We start from the raw sequence: 18,029 nt of genomic DNA, 5'->3' as shown, positions 1-18,029 counted from the left end.
TTATTAACTATTATACCCTTAATTTTAATTTCTAAATGACATTTTTTTACACAATCTTACTCTACACACCAATCTATTTAGACCATTTATATTAGGTTCATGTATAAATCTTAAATATCGTGTAAATGTATGACCTAATATGAGTCATTGGTCAAATTCAATCTTTCAAAAATATATTAATAACTTTAATTATATTTAATTACGGTAAAACAGTTAATTCCCTAAATATTTCTCTATTATCTTGTATTTATTGATTCCTTTGTTTCTTCACCCCCACCCCACAATTATTTTTCAGGGTCTTCTCTTCTTATTTGGTTCATCATCCATTTTTTTTGAAACGACAATATATATAGATATAAATTAGAATCCAACGTATAGCTAGAAGTAGTACAAAATGAGGTGAGAATAAAATAGTTATAGGGTCCAAGATAAACTAAACAATTGTAAGGCACCAGTCCAAGGCACCAAACCAAATGGGAAACACATCAGATTGTAAGGCTGGAGAACCTAAAGACTAATATCTCTTTATTACGACCTTAGCTCCAAGGGTCAATAGTAACTTTGTATTTCCTCATAGTCAATCCATTTCAATCTTCATTCCACATCTTTGCCCAACCAATTCAGATTAGACCATCAACTTCATCAATTTGGCAGTCACAATGTAGTGTAGAGCTCTCCAAATCAACCATTTTTAGACAGGGGTAAATTCGTCCATAATATCCAGAAACCATAAATTCCAGCTTAGCTTATGTCTGTAATATAAGCAAGATCAGTGCCGACTTTGGGAGGCTTCAATTACCGACGTGTGTGTTAACTTTAATTGACTTCAAGCTCCGATATTCTTCAACACCTGCAAAATAAAGATACAACACCAGAAAAAAGGAGAAAAACGCACACCAAGAGTTTATTATGATGTCCACCATCCCACGTCCCAATTTTCACATGAAAGGCAACACCACGAAAAGAACCTAAGTAGATGAAAGAGACTCACACCAAACACACGCTGGCTATAATTAGGCACATCACCAAGGACCCCAAAGTCACCAATAAGAAACCAATGAACTCACACCCAAACCTCGCACCCCCCTTTTTTTTCTCACCTTTTGCATTTAGCTATCGGATCACAACACCACTCCGCCCATCCAAATTTTTTATGCTTGCTTCTTGAGTTCATCCAAAAATGGCTTAGTATGTGTACTTGTAACGACCCGTTTCCGGTATGTTAATTCCTTGGTATTTGTTTTGAAGTTTTGCAAGAGGGACTCGGCGAGTTCATAGCCTGACTCGCCGAGTAGGGTCGGGATTTCGAGCACGTGTTAGCTGGAGACTCGGCGAGTCCATATTCCGGACTCGGCGAGTCTGTCCGTCTGGGAGAAACCCTAAATCCCCGGGTTGCCCACTATTTAAGCCACCTTATGGCCCTCATTCTCGCCTCCATCACCCTCAGAAGCTGTGAGAAAACCCTAATTCGTTCTTGAGTGATTGTAAGTGATTTTTGTGTGCTTTTGTGAAAGCTTGAAGAAGGAGAAGAAGAAAGGAGCAAGGAGAAGGAGTGTGGAACAGAGATTCAAGGGAAAAGCAAGAGCTCTTTGAGGTATTCTTCTGATTTCTTTCCCTTTTAAGCTTAAAAACCCTTCTTAGATCTATTTGATGCCTTTCTCAAGCCTTATGTTGATATGGAAGCCCTATTATGCCGAGATATATTTAGATCTGTTTATTTAGGAGTTGTAGAGCCCAGATCTATTGCCTTTATGGAGCTATTTTGCATATTAGCCCTAGATCTACCTCTTTTAGGCATCTTTTAGCCTTTATTCCCTTGTTCATGTGTTTGTGCACGTAAAGTTGGAAACTTTACGTGGTAAACTAGCTTATTGGACTCAGATCTATCATTTGTATGTTTTGGATTCGAGCAGAAACGAGTGTAGAATAGTTGCATAGCGGTGACTCGGCGAGTCGGAAAAACGACTCGGCAAGTCGAGTCGCGAGTCCCCGATTCCTTCCTTTTGAGCCGTGTCTGTCGAGTGGGACCAGTGAGTAGTGGGGTGGACTCAGCGAGTTGAGGGTAGACTCAGTAATGGAGGGACTCGGCGAGTTGTTCATACAACTCGGCGAGTCCAAGGCAATCTTCTTAAGATCAAGAACAACTCGTCGAATTGTTCATATGACTCGGCGAGTCAGATGAAGATTGTCTGAGTTCTTGGATCAAGAGGGTACTCGTCGAGTCGTTGCCATACTCGACGAGTAGCAGTGAGTAGGATTGAAAAGTGAGAGTAGGACTCGGCGAGTTGGCGGCCCAACTCGGCGAGTCAGTTCAAATGAGAGTTGACTTTGACCAAGGGTAAAAGATTTATTTTACCCAAGTGCAGTGTTTAGTATTTGATTGAGTGTGTTTATGGACTTGTAGCCGGGGAGATACCGGAGCAGCAGCAGTTAGCTTCCAGAGCCACACACTCAGCAGCCAGTTTACGAGGTGAGTTTCCTTCCCGTAGTTAGAGTGCTTGATGTCTTTGTGATACAAGCATATTTGTGTTATGTGTTCCGGACTCTGTTCCGACACAGTATGCAGTATATGTGATTATGATAGTGTTATGTGTTATGCTATGCCATGATCGGTTAGTTCTGGACCTCGGTCCGATGCAGTCAGTTCCGAGCTTCGGTCCGATGCAGTTAGTTCCGAATTTCAATCCGATGCAGATAGTTCCGGACTCTGGTCCGATGCAGGGGACAAGGTCCCAGTCAGTTCCAGACTTCGGTCCGATGCAGCTAGTTCCAGACTTCGGTCTGATGCAGCGGGCAAGGCCCAGTATGTGCTTTATTTATATGTTGTATGGTATGTGGTAGTTTGGGGGAGCTCACTAAGCTTCGTGCTTACAGTTTCAGTTTTGGTTGCAGGTACTTCCGCAAGCAAAGGGAAGAGCTCGGGGTGATAGCATCGCACACACCACAGCTTTAGCTTTTATCCTGGGAATTGATTTAGTCTGTTTTGATTTGACATAGTATGACACAGTTTTCCGCACAGTGTTTTTATTATGTTTGGGATACATCACGTATGATTTTATGATATGACACTCAGATTATGGTTTTGGTTATATTGAAAAACGAAATTTTTGGGTCGTATTTTTGGGTCGTTTCAAGTTAGTATCAGAGCCCTGGTTTAAGGGATTTGGATACACTTCCGGGTGTATCTGAACTCAAACTAAGGGGAAATAAAAAGATTTAAAAAAAAAAACGTCTTCTAAAAAGAATTTTGAAAGCACTTAGAAAGAAAGAAATTTTTAACGAGATAGAGGTGTGTGCATGCGATCAGCCGAGCTCAAGTAAGTACTCCCAAATTACCCATACAAGTTATTTGTTCAGTTTCAGTTTCAGTAGAATAGCATGCTAGTATAGGACTAAGGATCTAGGAGAATGCCTTATGTGCCTGCTTTATGTGTTACAGCTTTATGAGTATTGCATGCTAATATTGAGTAGACAGCAGTAGGATAGCCTGTTTAGGTTATGCCTGATAGTATGAGCTTAACATCCTATGCTAGTACAGTTTCTTGTTATGAGAATAGTTTTGCCTGAGTCTGTTTCCCTTATCCGAATGCTGCTTGCTTCGTGCTTTGTGGGGTTCTGAGTGATGGGAGTTAGCCATTAGGTGAACACGTCACACCACATATGATCAGGGTTGAATAATCCCAGAGTGCTGGAACTGGCCCCATTGCGCATCTCTTGTTTGAGTCCAACCGTTATAGGGACAGGTCTTTTACTTGAAAGATTATCTGATCCTCATCACATGTGATGGTGTTCAGGTGGTGGCTAATTGGCATTATAAGGAAACCTTCAGCAGCTGAGGACCAGTTGTGTTGAGCCTGAGGTTTCCCTAGGGCAAGCCTAGGATGAGAGTAGCAGAGAGCAGCAGTAGTAGAAGTGACTTGGTGGAGTCAAGGCAGTTCTTGAGGAAAGTACGGATAGATGTGGAAGGTAGTATGGGCCCGTACTACTGAAAGCAGAGGATCCGTACTCGAATCAAGGAAGGCCAAGACAAGACCAGGAAGCTAGTAGTAGTATCATGATCCCTTGAGATATTTCAGTGTTCTGATGTTGTTATGATATGTTTCAGAATGGTAGTTTTGCGTTCGAGACCAACAGTCGGCAGCTCAGATGCCGGAGGCGGATCAGGATCAGGATCAGGCCCGGAGGTCGGGCAGATGGATGAGCAGACCAGAGAGTTCCTTTCTTCTGAGGTTACCCGCATCATACTGGAGCAGACTCCTGTGATCTTCGGTTCGATCAAGGAGGGTATTTTAGAGCTGATGGATGAGATATTGGGTATTTTCCGTACCGAGATGGCGGCCATGATGGGGTCGCGCACACTTACGTTCAGGGAGTTCAGGGCATGCGGAGCTCCAGACTATCATGGGGCGCGGGACCCCATAGCGAGTACCAGATGGTTGGCGGATGTGGCCAACGCTTTCCGCACTAGCAGGTGTCCCGAGGGGGACAAGGTCAGATTGGCATCCTGTTTTCTGAAGGACAGGGCACGTGATTGGTGGGAAGAGGTCGGACATGCCATCGGGGATGATGCAGCATTGGACGCCATGACCTGGGCTGATTTCTCTACCAGGTTCAGGGCGGAGTTTGCACCGGTCATTGAGGTGCAGCAGTTAGCTAGGGAGTTTCAGGACCTTACCCAGACTACAGAGACAGTGGCGGAGATCACCTCCAAGTTCAGGGAGAGGGCTCTTCTTGTTCCTCAGTATGCAGCCGATGAGGAGATGAAGAAGGTCCGTTATCATGAGATGTTGCGGAGTGATATCCGTATGTTTGTGAGCCGGTCCAGCTGTAAAACGCTGGATGACATGATTGCTAGAGCTCGGGAGAGGGAGATTGATCTCGAGATGGAGAAAAAGAGGAAACCGGAGGTGGTTTCGGGTTCAGGAGGTTCGGGCAAAAAGCCCAAGGTATCTGATCACAGGTCCAGGAGTCAGCAGAGCCATGGTCGATGTGGCAAGTGTGGGAGATTGCACGAGGGAACGTGCAAGGCAGGGAGTTCCGGCTGCTACAAGTGCGGTCGAACTGGGCATTTGAGCAGGGATTGTACGGCCCCTGCTACTGCTGTTGCAGCATCAGATCTGATTTGCTTTCAGTGCAATCAGAGGGGATATAAAAAGTCCCAGTGTCCAAGTTTAGCTGCATCAGGGAAGGTGGTTGCACCTGCCCCTGCTACTTTGAGGATTACAGATGGCCGTCAGGGCCGAGCAGAGACACCAGTGGCTAGGAGCCGAGCTTTTCAGTTGACAGCAGAGGAGGCGCGAGCGACTCCTGATGTGGTGACGGGTATGTATCTTTCCTTCATCTCTTAATTATTATTATCGTTTGAATATTTCTTGATGGTATGTTTTATTTAGGGTCGTTCTCAGTGAACGGCATTTCTGCTTTGGTATTGTTCGATTCGGGGGCTACCCGATCATTCGTATCGCTTGCACTTAGCAAGAGATTTAGTAGAGCTCCTGGGGAGCTGGATTGTCCACTAGAGGTTGAGATAGCAGATGATAGGACCGTGAGGGTCGGCAGAGTGCATAGAGGGTGTTCCCTTCAGATGTTTGATGAGCAGTTTTCAGTGGACCTGGTACCTATTCCTCTGCGTGGGAATAAGGTTATTGTGGGCATGGATTGGCTAAGCCCCAATGGGGCGGTGATTGATTGTGAGCTTCAGCTAGTGAGGGTTCGCACTCCCAGTGGGGGAGAGTTAGTGATTCAAGGCGAGAGGCCACAGTGAGGACCGACCTTTTGTTCCGCCGCGAGGGCGAGGCGCTATGCTCAGCAGGGTTGCGCCGCTTTTGTAGCTTACATCTTGGATTCCCGGGAGAAGGGCAAGACGACAGTTGATGATGTTCCTATTGTTCGAGACTACCCTGATGTGTTTCCCGAGGATTTGCCAGGGATACCTTCTGAGAGACAGGTTGAGTTCAGGATCGACCTAATTCCTGGTGCGGCTCCGATAGCCAAAGCACTGTATCGACTAGCTCCCCCTGAGATGCAGGAGTTGTCTACACAGTTGCAGGAGCTGTTAGACAAGGGTTTCATTCGGCCGAGCAGTTCGCCTTGGGGAGCGCCGATCCTGTTTGTGAGGAAGAAGGATGGGTCACATCGTATGTGTATTGATTATCGAGAGTTGAATAAGGTAACGGTGAAGAACCGTTACCCACTTCCAAGGATAGATGATTTGTTTGATCAGCTTCAGGGAGCGTCTTGGTTCTCCAAGATCGATCTACGCTCTGGTTACCATCAGATGCGGGTTAGAGATGAGGATGTACAGAAGACTGCTTTCAGGACCAGGTATGGTCATTATGAGTTTGTGGTGATGCCATTTGGGCTCACCAATGCTCCAGCCGCGTTCATGGATCTCATGAACCGCGTGTGCAGGCCGATGCTGGATCGGTCAGTGATAGTATTCATAGATGATATCTTGGTATATTCCAAGACGCAGGAGCAGCACGAGGAGCACCTGCGGGAGGTGCTGGAGGCTTTGAGGAGGGAGAGACTTTTCGCAAAGTTCTCCAAGTGTGAGTTCTGGTTGCGCGAGGTGCAGTTTCTTGGTCATCTCGTCAACCAGAAGGGTATTTTGGTAGATCCGGCCAAGATAGAGGTCGTGATGTAGTGGGAGGTCTCGAAGTCTCCATCTGAGATTTGGAGCTTCCTAGAGTTGGCAGGGTATTATCGGAGATTTATTCAGGACTTCTCCAAGATAGCAGTGCCGCTCACCCGACTGACCAAGAAGTCGGTGGTATTTCGTTGGGGGCCTGAGCAGCAGGCAGGGTTCGAGACCCTCAGGCAGAGATTGTGCGAGGCTCCGATCCATACCTTTCCAGAGGGAGTAGAGGACTTCGTAGTCTACTGTGATGCTTCGATCACAGGTATGGGAGCAGTATTGATGCAGCGAGGCCATGTGATAGCATATGCCTCGAGACAGTTGAAGCCTCACGAGGCTAATTATCCTACCCACGATTTGGAACTGGGGGCAGTTGTGTTTGCCCTCAAAATTTGGAGGCATTACCTTTATGGGGTCCGTTGTGCTATTTACACGGATCACAAGAGTTTGAGGTATCTTATGGATCAGCCGAGTCTGAACATGAGGCAGAGGAGGTGGTTGGACGTGCTAAAGGATTATGATTGTGAGATCCTTTATCATCCAGGGAAGGCTAACGTGGTGGCCGACGCTCTAAGCCGCAAAGTGTCGCCCCTATCAGAGATCTGTGTTTGAGCATGACAGTGATCACTCCGTTGTTGGAGCGGATCAAGGAGGCTCAGATGGAGGGCCTCAAGGAGGAGAGGCAGAAGTGTGAGAGGATAGTGGGCTGAGTAGCCTCGTTTGATTATGACAGTCGGGGATTGTTGATGCTTCACGGGAGGGTGTGGGTACCGTACTGGGGAGGAGTATGGCAGGTATTGATGGACGAGGCTCATAAGTCTCGGTTTTCTATCCACCCAGGGGCGACGAAGATGTATCGAGATCTTCGACCTGATTATTGGTGGCCCTGCATGAAGCGGGACGTCGCCTGGTATGTTGAGAAATGCCTGACCTGCCGGAAGGTTAAGGCGGAGCACCAGAGACCTCACGGCAAGATGCAGCCGCTAGACATTCCCGTGTGGAAGTAGGAGGACATCACCATGGATTTTGTCACCAAGCTCCCCAGGACCGCACGAGGAGTGGATTCGATATGGGTAGTAGTGGATCGGTTGATGAAGAGTGCCCATTTTATTCCGATCCAGGAGAGTATATCGGCGGAAAAGTTAGCCGATATCTATGTGTGAGAGATTGTGGCACGTCATGGAGTGCCGGTATCGGTGGTGTCAGACCGAGACGTCCGTTTCACATCCAGATTCTGGAAGCGGTTCCACGATGAGATGGGTACTCGTCTCCATTTCAGCATCACTTTCCACCCTCAGACTGACGGGCAGAGCGAGAGGACGATTCAGACTCTTGAGGACATGCTTAGGGCATATGTTCTAGATTTCAGTGGCAGTTGGGATACGTATCTTCCGTTAGCGGAATTCTCGTATAACAACAGTTATCATGTGAGTATTGATCGACCTCCTTTTGAGATGCTGTATGGGAGGAAGTGTAGGACCCCTATTTGTTGGGGAGAGGTCGGTCAGCGAGTCATCGGGAGCACAGAAGTGGTGCTCAAGACGACTGAGTTGATCCAGCAGGTCCGTAGTAGGCTGCAGACTGTGTAGAGTCAGCAGAAGAGCTACGCCGACAGGAGGCATTCATACTTGGAGTTCCAGGAGGGAGATATGGTCCTTCTGAAGGGCTCACCTTGGAAGGGTGTCATCAGGTTCCGGAAGAGGGGCAAGTTGGGCCCCATATTTATTGGTCCTTTCAGGGTTTTGGCCCGGGTGGGTCGGGTTGCTTATCGGTTAGATCTTCCTGAGGAGCTTAGTCAGATCCACAACTCTTTCCATGTGTCTCAGTTGAGGAAGTGTTTGGTGGATGAGTCAGCAGTCGTTCCCCTAGAGGATATTCAACTTGATAGCAGCCTGAATTATATTGAGAGGCCGGTCGCGATTCTGGACCGGAAGACCAAGACCTTGAGGAAAAAGGTAATTCAGTTAGTGAAGGTGCAGTGGCAGCACCGGAAGGGTTCTGAGTGGACGTGGGAGGCTGAGGAGGAGATGAGAGCGCACTACCCAGAGATATTTGCAGATTCAGCCATAGCAGACTTCGAGGACGAAGTCTGAGATAAGTGGGGGAGAATTGTAACGACCCATTTCCGGTATGTTAATTCCTTGGTATTTGTTTTGAAGTTTTGCAAGAGGGACTCGGCGAGTTCATAGCCTGACTCGCCGAGTAGGGTCGGGATTTCGAGCACGTGTTAGCTGGAGACTTGGCGAGTCCATATTCCGGACTCGGCGAGTCTGTCCGTCTGGGAGAAACCCTAAATCCCCGGGTTGCCCACTATTTAAGCCACCTTATGGCCCTCATTCTCGCCTCCTTCACCCTCAGAAGCTGTGAGAAAACCCTAATTCGTTCTTGAGTGATTGTAAGTGATTTTTGTGTGCTTTTGTGAAGGCTTGAAGAAGGAGAAGAAGAAAGGAGCAAGGAGAAGGAGTGTGGAATAGAGATTCAAGGGAAAAGCAAGAGCTCTTTGAGGTATTCTTCTGATTTCTTTCCCTTTTATGCTTAAAAACCCTTCTTAGATCTAGTTGATGCCTTTCTCAAGCCTTATGTTGATATGGAAGCCCTATTATGTCGAGATATCTTTAGATCTGTTTATTTAGGAGTTGTAGAGCCCAGATCTATTGCCTTTATGGAGCTATTTTGCATATTAGCCCTAGATCTACCTCTTTTAGGCATCTTTTAGCCTTTATTCCCTTGTTCATGTGTTTGTGCACGTAAAGTTGGAAACTTTACGTGGTAAACCAGCTTATTGGACTCAGATCTATCATTTGTATGTTTTGGATTCGAGCAGAAACGAGTGTAGAATAGTTGCATGGCGGTGACTCGGCGAGTCGAGTCGCGAGTCCTCGATTCCTTCCTTTTGAGCGGTGTCTGTCGAGTGGGATCAGTGAGTAGTGGGGTGGACTCAGCGAGTTGAGGGTAGACTCAGTAATGGAGGGACTCGGCGAGTTGCTCATACAACTCGGCGAGTCCAAGGAAATCTTCTTAAGCTCAAGAACAACTCGTCAAGTTGTTCATATGACTCGGCGAGTCGGATGAAGATTGTCTGAGTTCTTGGATCAAGAGGGTACTCGTCGATTCGTTGCCATACTCGACGAGTAACAGTGAGTAGGATTGAAAAGTGAGAGTAGGACTCGGCGAGTTGGCGGCCCAACTCGGCGAGTCAGTTCAAATGAGAGTTGACTTTGACCAAGGGTAAAAGAGTCATTTTACCCAAGTGCAGTGTTTAGTATTTGATTGAGTGTGTTTATGGACTTGTAGCCGGGGAGATACCGGAGCAGCAGCAGTTAGCTTCCAGAGCCACACACTCAGCAGCCAGTTTACGAGGTGAGTTTCCTTCCCGTAGTTAGAGTGCTTGATGTCTTTGTGATACAAGCATGTTTGTGTTATGTGTTTCGGACTCTGTTCCGACACAGTATGCAGTATATGTGATTATGATAGTGTTATGTGTTATGCTATGCCATGATCGGTTAGTTTCGGACCTCGGTCCGATGCAGTCAGTTCTGGGCTTCGGTCCGATGCAGTTAGTTCCGGATTTCAATCCGATGCAGATAGTTCCGGAATCTGGTCCGATGCAGGGGACAAGGTCCCAGTCAGTTCCGGACTTCGGTCCGATGCAGCTAGTTCCAGACTTCGGTCTGATGCAGCGGTCAAGGCCCAGTATGTGCTTTATTTATATGTTGTATGGTATGTGGTAGTTTGGGGGAGCTCACTAAGCTTCGTGCTTACAGTTTCAGTTTTGGTTGCAGGTACTTCCGCAAGCAAAGGGAAGAGCTCGGGGTGATAGCATCGCACACACCACAGCTTTAGCTTTTATCCTGGGAATTGATTTAGTCTGTTTTGATTTGACATAGTATGACACAGTTTTCCGCACAGTGTTTTTATTATGTTTGGGATACATCACGTATGATTTTATGATATGACACTCAGATTATGGTTGTGGTTATATTGAAAAACAAAATTTTTGGGTCGTTTCAATACTTCATTTGCCAGAATTTTAAATGGTTTGACTGTGTTCGAGTGGATTCTATCATTTCTGAACTTCTAGATCACCCAAATGTATATCAACACAACTGCTTCCTGAATTTGATCGAGGTTATCACTACCCGGTGCTAAGTTCCTGCACTGAAGCATTTCATTCAGTGAACCGAAAGATAATGGGAACATATACCACCATTTCTGCACCATACGCCAAGTTTCTTGTGAGATTGAGCATTCAGTAAATAGATGTGATTCTGATTCCTCAACAATGTTACATAATGGGCAGGTAGTCAAAGATCTGATACCAATGTTGTTTAGATTCACTCTGGTAGGTAGCCGTATATGACAAACTCGCCATGCTAGGATATTCACTTTTCCAGGGACCAGGTTATTCCATTGCCAAGCACCAGCTGGTGTTTTTGGAAATATTGTTTCGTCAATGAATCTCCTAAGAGAGGCCACAGTATATATCCCTGAGGGTTCAAGGCTCTAGGTCATGTTGTTGTCCTGCCGAGCTAGCGATCGTGAGAAGAGATTCCAAAGATCCAGGTTATCCTTGGACAAGTAGTTGTGAAGATTCACGATGCTTCCCCAACAATATCCTTTCCTCTTAGCTCTGGAAGGGGCATTGAACCCCCCTGTCATTCCCATATATTGATTTTATGACATCTTTCCAAAGTTCATGTTTACGGGAGGTGAAACGCCACCACCATTTTCCTAATAGTGCTAAGTTGTGAGCCTTCAAGCTGCCAATGTCAAGTCCCCCATCTTTTTTTTGATAGAATTTTATCCCATGCGATCCATGACATCCTTTTTTTTCTCGAAGGAACCACCCCAGAAGAAGCGACGTCTCAGTTTTTCTAGTGTTTTTAGTACCTTAACCGGGGATTTGTAGAGGGAAAAGAGGAATGAGCCTAGGCTCCCCAAAACTGATTTACATAATGTTAATCGTCCCCCAAATGAAAAATTTGTGGCTTTCCACTTTGATAATTTTGTTTGGAATTTGGTTATAAGAGAGTTCCAATGAACCAGTCTAGACATACTTGCACCCACAGGCATTCCTAGATATATGAAGGGGAAGTTCCCGATTGAGCAATTGACATTTCTTGATAGCTAGTCTAGTTCCACCTCACAAACACCAATGCCAAAGAGTTTGCTTTTGGCCATGTTGACTTTCAGACCTGAGGATAGTTCAAAACATCTCAAAATTCTAACCAAATTTTTTGCGTTTTGTACCGACTAGGAGCCGAGGAAGATCGCGTCGTCGGCGTATTGAAGATGCGATATGGTAGGGCCATTATTTGGCAATTGAACTCCATTGAAGATGCCCTGCTCTTTGGCCTCTTCCAGTGCTATGTTAAGGCCCTATACTGCCAAAATAAACAAAAATAGAGACAGGGGATCAGCCTGTCGTACTCCCCTCATAAGTGAGAATTCTTTGGAGCCTGATTCGTTAATGATTACAGAAGCACGAGCTGAAGAGAGGCATCCCAAGATCCAGTTGCGCCACTTCTAGCCAAAATTCATTTGATCCATTAATGAATCGAGATATTTCCAATTGAGGCAATCGAATGCCTTCTCAAAATCAACCTTGAATAGGAACGCCTTCGATTTGTTCTTCCGGAGCCAACATATCACTTCATTTATAATCAATGGACCATCTAGAATGTTGCGGTCTTTGATGAAAGTCGTTTGTGTATGACTAACAACGTGAGGGATTCAAACTTTTAGCCTTTCCGCTAGGACTTTGGCTATGATCTTGTATATACATCCAATTAGACTGATCGGACAGTATTCACTGAGGGAAATCAGGTCAGATGTTTGGGGGACTAAGATGATGAATGAGGAGTTACACCCTCGATCAATTACTCATGTAGTTTCAAAATCTTTAATTGCTAGGTATATGTCGCTTTCCATCATATCCCAGTGTTTTTTTTTATGAATGTAAAGGTGAAACCATCAGGTCCAGGGGCCTTGTCGTGACCACATAGCCACATCGTTGATTTGATTTTCATAGCTGAAATTGGTTCTTCTAAGTTTTGAGTTTGGATGGGGCTTAGTTTGTTGAATTTTTGGCTGAGGAATTGGGGTTTGTTGCTCATTTGTTCAGTGAAATTTTGGAGAAGAATTCAAACGCTTCTCTTTTGATTGATTATGGATTAGATGTCCAGAAGACACTGATGTTAATGCCAGATAATTTTTGAGATCGATAATTTGTATTGATCAAACCATGGTAAAAACCAGAGTTTTCATCACCTTCCAGTGCCCATTTGCATCGAGATTTCTGCTTAAGGTCAAGTATATGTTTAGCCTCAAGATCCATCAATTCCCTATGTAGATTCTTTCGGTATTCTATCTTCGATTCATCTGTAGAGTGTGATTCTGCGTTAATATCGATTGAATCTATTTCATTTGTTAACTCCTCCACTCTTTTTTGTTCCTTTGCATTTTTGGATTTTCTCCATTCTTTGATTTTCTCTTTGGTATTTTTTAATTTGCCAGCCACCACATGTAAAGGGGAGAAGGAAGCAAAAGTTCCTAAAGATATGCCACATACCCATCCTTGTTTAACAACGCCTTCCAGCTCATCCTCTAGTAGCCAAGAATTAAAGAATCTAAATGGGGGTGCACTGAAGTCATTTACAGATGATGAGAGGATTAATGGGAAATGATCAGAATGTAGTCTTGGTAGATCCGTCACTGACAAGTGCAGCCAATCAGTAGAACAATTATGTGAGATTAGAAAGCGGTCAAGTTTCCTATGTTTGAAGCAGTCTAAACTCATATACGTGAACTTTCGGCCACCGATAGGCAAATCAATTAAACCTGCAGAAGCGATGAAATTTATTGAAGTAATATGCAGTGGAAGAGCAAAATATGGATCCAATTCTCTCATCTGCTGATCTGACTGCGTTGAAATCGCCGAACACCACCCATCGTATGTTATCGTCTGAACTTATGACGCTTTCAAGATTTGACCATAACGTTTTCCTTCGAGTTGGGTCATTTGGAGCATAAACGTTTATAAACCCATATGTTACATTTGAGGTAACCCAAGTTCCTTTCATTGCTAAGAAGTTTTGTCCTTTTATAGTTAAAGAACACTTAAAGGTTGATGGGTCCCATAATGAGGCTATTCCCCCTGAAAGTCCGATCAAGTTGACTGTTTCGCACAAGAAGGATGACGAGCCCCAGATTGCTTTATCTAATTTGCCCTTCAATTATGAAGTTTTTATTTCTTGAATTCCAAGTAGCGATATATGGTTTTTAAGTCTAAGGGTTTTGATCCATTCTCATTTTACCTCACAACCGACACCTCTGTTGTTAATGGTGAGAATCTTCATTGATTAACTATGATGACCCTCCTTTTCTTGATGATATTCCTTATTTCCTCTTGAATCACATTGATTTGAAATCCAATCCTCTCTTCAATGGCTATCGTCTGTGATATCACCTTGTTTATATTTAAAGAAGTTTCTGTTGGATTAGTGTCTAAGTCCATAACTATTTTGGTATGAACTTTACCCGATGGTGCATGGTCCTTTTGGGTTGCCTTCACCAAAGCAACTTGATAGGATGAATTATGGAGAGAGAGGATTAATTATGATTTATTAATATATTATGAGAATAATATATTAAAGGATAAATCATATTGTTTAATTAATATTAGTCAAGAATTGATTGATAATTAATTTTGTGGCTAAAAGAGATTAATTAAACTTAAGGGACTGGAACTGTAATTATAAGATAATTGCATTTGGGCTATGGATTACTTAATAATATATAAGTTGGACTAATTCTATGGGGAAGCCCATTAGAAATCGTCCAAGAGATATACCAAAGGAATCCATGGGCTGCTTAGGGCTTAAGCAGTCAGATTAGGGTTTCCTAGTTTAAAACCCTAATCGCTTACATGTATAAATAGCACCCTTAGGCCCCAAAAACGTGATGATGAGATCCTCTAGGGTTTTGGACGATTTTGGGCAGCCTCCCTTCTCCTTGTTCTTCATCCTCTTGCTCTTGGTGTTTATGAACCATTAGAGGAGTGACATTTGTGACTCTAAGCTTTCTAAAGTCAATACAAGAAGGATTTGAGATTGTTATTGCTACATAACAATCAAGGTATGATCTAAACCCTTATTCTTATGTTAATATTGATTATCATATGCTAGATTTAGGGTTTAAAGTCTTGGATGAATAGCATGTACAATAGAGAAACCTAGATCCAAGCATTAGGGTTTGTTTGAGCACATAGGATGTTCTTATGGCCAAAACCCATCAGTGGTATCAGAGCCTTGATTGGTTTCTATTGTATTGATGCCTTGTAAGTTTGTTCGAGTTGCAAAATCGATTTTTTGCCTCCCTGCCTGATGAACTCGGCAAGTACCATAGTGTACTCGGTGAGTAGGCCTCAACTCGGCAAGTACATTGTGGTACTCGGCGAGTTCGAGCGTCAGAAAGAGGGGATTTCGGGATTTCTTGCTATTTTACTCATAAATACTTGCCTTATCTGTTCTAGATCATTAAAATCCAATTTTAAACATAATTATGAGTATATCCTTGATTAAACAAAAGATAATTACCAATTGATTAGATAATAACTTCCTTATATGATTAAAGTTGATTATTTGTATTAATTGGGTAAATTATTTTGCAAGAAACTGAAATTAGGTCAAATATAGATAATGATAAAATTAATTGTTTAATTTATATTATTTGTTGTTTGATCCTTGTGTTATGAAAAGTTTCAATTTTCCCCTTTAGGTTTTATAGTTTAAATTTGAACTCAAAAGTTTTGTTTTGAAATTTAAATAGTTGAAATCCTAATGTTTTGAAAAAGTTTCAAACTTGCCCTGAAGTTTTGGAATTTAAATTTTGATTGAAAGTTTAATTTAGAAATGTTAAATTCTAAAACCCTAGTATTGTTTTGAAAAGTTCAAATCACACCCTTATGGTTTTATTAATTAATTAAAGTGTATAAATTAAGGAGATTTAATAAATCCATAAAGTTTTGGTTTACAATTTAATTAAATTAAAAGTATAATTATTAAATCTGACCACCTAGTATTTTAAAAGTGTAAAATACACCCTATACTATATATAACATTAAAAGTCTAACATTATATATATATATATATATATATATATATATATATATATATATATATATATATATATATATATATATATATATATATATATATATGTATGTATGTATGAGTACAAGTTAGTCTTACCGTTAGTAGGCCTCATTTACGAAGCTGGTGTATAAGGGGTGTTTAAGGAAATTGCCTATAAAATGGCGATTGAATGGGTATCCACTCTTACCCACCGCACTCTTGACTAATGGAGGGTCGTTAGTCGAACGGGAAACTAAATGGTTTTTACAAAAGCAACTAAATGTTTTTACAAATTCCCAATCTTAGTTACTTTAGGCAAAAGTGAATTGATGCAATTGCATGAAATTACACTTTGTGCCCTTGCGAAGACGTTAGTGGAGCATGTGTGGTTTACCGGCAAACTAAATGGTTCTAAGCAAAGGTAGCAAAGGGTGACTCAATGTTTGTCATAGTTCGGTGGAGCGTGTGTGGTTTACCGGCACATCGAATAGGTGACTGTAACATGTGAGGGCACCATGTAGATTTACATGGTTATTCACACCCGCTTTATGATCCTCGGCATCCCAGTCACAAACTAGAGGGGCATATCGAGATTTAAACATGCCATTGAAATGTTCAATGAATCTCAAAGGATCTAGGAGTTTTCATAGATTTAAAACTTCAATTTCTTTTTCGTTTTTCATGGTGGAAAATTAGTGAATCATCATCCACTTACCTTCAAATATTCTACAACTAGATTACGGCATCCCTTTTCTAATTTGTAGCGTATTGTGTACTCTTGGATCGGTTCGAGGTTATGGGTTGCGTATGTTGCAGTGTGATTACATTGGGAGGTCTGGCCCCGGTTAGCGATCTTGAGCAGTGAAGGTAGTGCATGGGCTTGAGAGTCCCTGCAATGAGAGTCAGAGTAGTGGTGATGTATGGATGTCGAGTGCGCTTTAAGGAGATGGTGTAGCGTGGGGTGAGCACCATAGTACCTGTCATGGTGATAGAGCGGACAAGTGGTTTCCTTGGTAAGGAAGGAGGGAGGAATGGAATTCCGAAAGGAAGTGCAAACTCACGGAAGTGAAAGCGGCAATGTAGAGTTATGATTGGAGTGGTCCGACGATGGTTTTGAGTAGCGTGTTGCGCCAATGGAATAGAAGCTCATTCGACTTGGGATGTCTGCTCAGGGCGCGGAGGGAATTCCGCAGGCGTAGAGCCAGGGAGAGGGGTTCGGAAGGGATGCAGGGAGAGAGTCTTGGACTCTCAGTGTGATTCTGATCAGGGTTTTGGGTATGTATTAGCGGTTCATCCTGGAAGGATGTTTGAGGATATCATCAGTGTATCAGGTTTTCCAAACCTGAGGGTGCTTGAGCTAAATCAGCATGTGTGTGTGATTGCGAGCGGAGAACTCGGGGGAGTTGCTCCAGAATTGAAGAATGGGTCTTTCTGTCGTCATGGAATGGATAGAGTGGGATTCGGATCGGGGATCCGATGGTTCATGGTTTTCTAGCCATAAGAGTCAAGTGAAAGATGAGAATTGGAGCAGTAAGGCATCATGGGTAATTCTCGGTTGTTGAGTGCGGCTATCGGAGGGTACAGCTGGTGCCTGGTTTGAGTAGGTGGTTGGGACACCGTATGGAAGGAGAAAGTGAGCTTCTGGTTTCTATGGTTGTACCTTGAGGGACTTGGTTCGGTCAAGGTCAGGTGACGCATCGTGGGAAGAAATTTGAAGATGAGATGCCGTAGACTTCGAGGACGAAGCCTAATTTAAGTGGGGGAGAATTGTAACATCCCGGAATCGCAAAAGTATGAGTTGAAGGGCTAAAAGTGTAAGTTTCGGAGGGCGACTCGGCGAGTCCATGGATAGACTCGGCGAGTCATGTCGCGACTTTGGTCGCGTATCAAGTGGCCTACTCGGCGAGTCCAAAGATGGAATCGGCGAGTAGGTGTTGTGTGGAGAAAACCCTAATTCTCGGGGTTGAGCCCTATATAAAGATCATTATGTTCCTCCACAGCCTCCTTTACCCCCCCCCCCCCTTGAGTCCCAGAAACCCTAATTTCGTGGAGATCCCCATTGTTGAGCAAATTAGAGCTTGGAGAGGTGTTGGTTGAAGAAATCTTGAAGGAGAAGTGGCTTGGATCAAAGGGCTTTGCTTGGATTTGAGTTTCATTGCTGTTGAGGCATCCTTTGGAGGTAATACTTTCGTTCTTGGGCTGTGTTTTCCTAGTTTCTCATTTTGGGGTTGTGTGGAGAGCTTAGTTGTGTGGCATCT

General features: G+C 43.7%; 1 protein-coding gene across 1 annotated transcript; it reads right to left on the bottom strand.

The window, feature by feature from the left end:
- Positions 1-12,803: 12,803 nt before the first annotated feature.
- Positions 12,804-13,547, bottom strand: LOC145009476 (uncharacterized). Its single transcript, XM_078968168.1, has one exon. It carries the CDS (start codon positions 13,545-13,547, stop codon positions 12,804-12,806), a length of 744 nt encoding a protein of 247 aa, XP_078824294.1.
- Between the last annotated feature and the right edge of the window lie 4,482 nt (positions 13,548-18,029).

Source organism: Lactuca saligna, chromosome 1 (genome assembly GCF_052625555.1).
Source record: "Lactuca saligna cultivar CGN05327 chromosome 1, ASM5262555v1, whole genome shotgun sequence".
NCBI lineage: Eukaryota > Viridiplantae > Streptophyta > Magnoliopsida > Asterales > Asteraceae > Lactuca > Lactuca saligna.
The sequence above is the reverse complement of the archived record's forward strand: the minus strand, read 5'-3'. Positions and strand labels throughout refer to the sequence as shown.

Bases quoted from the DNA above. Each gene is read 5' to 3' on its own strand.
- LOC145009476 (XM_078968168.1), bottom strand. From the start codon at position 13,547: ATGAGAGAATTGGATCCATATTTTGCTCTTCCACTGCATATTACTTCA.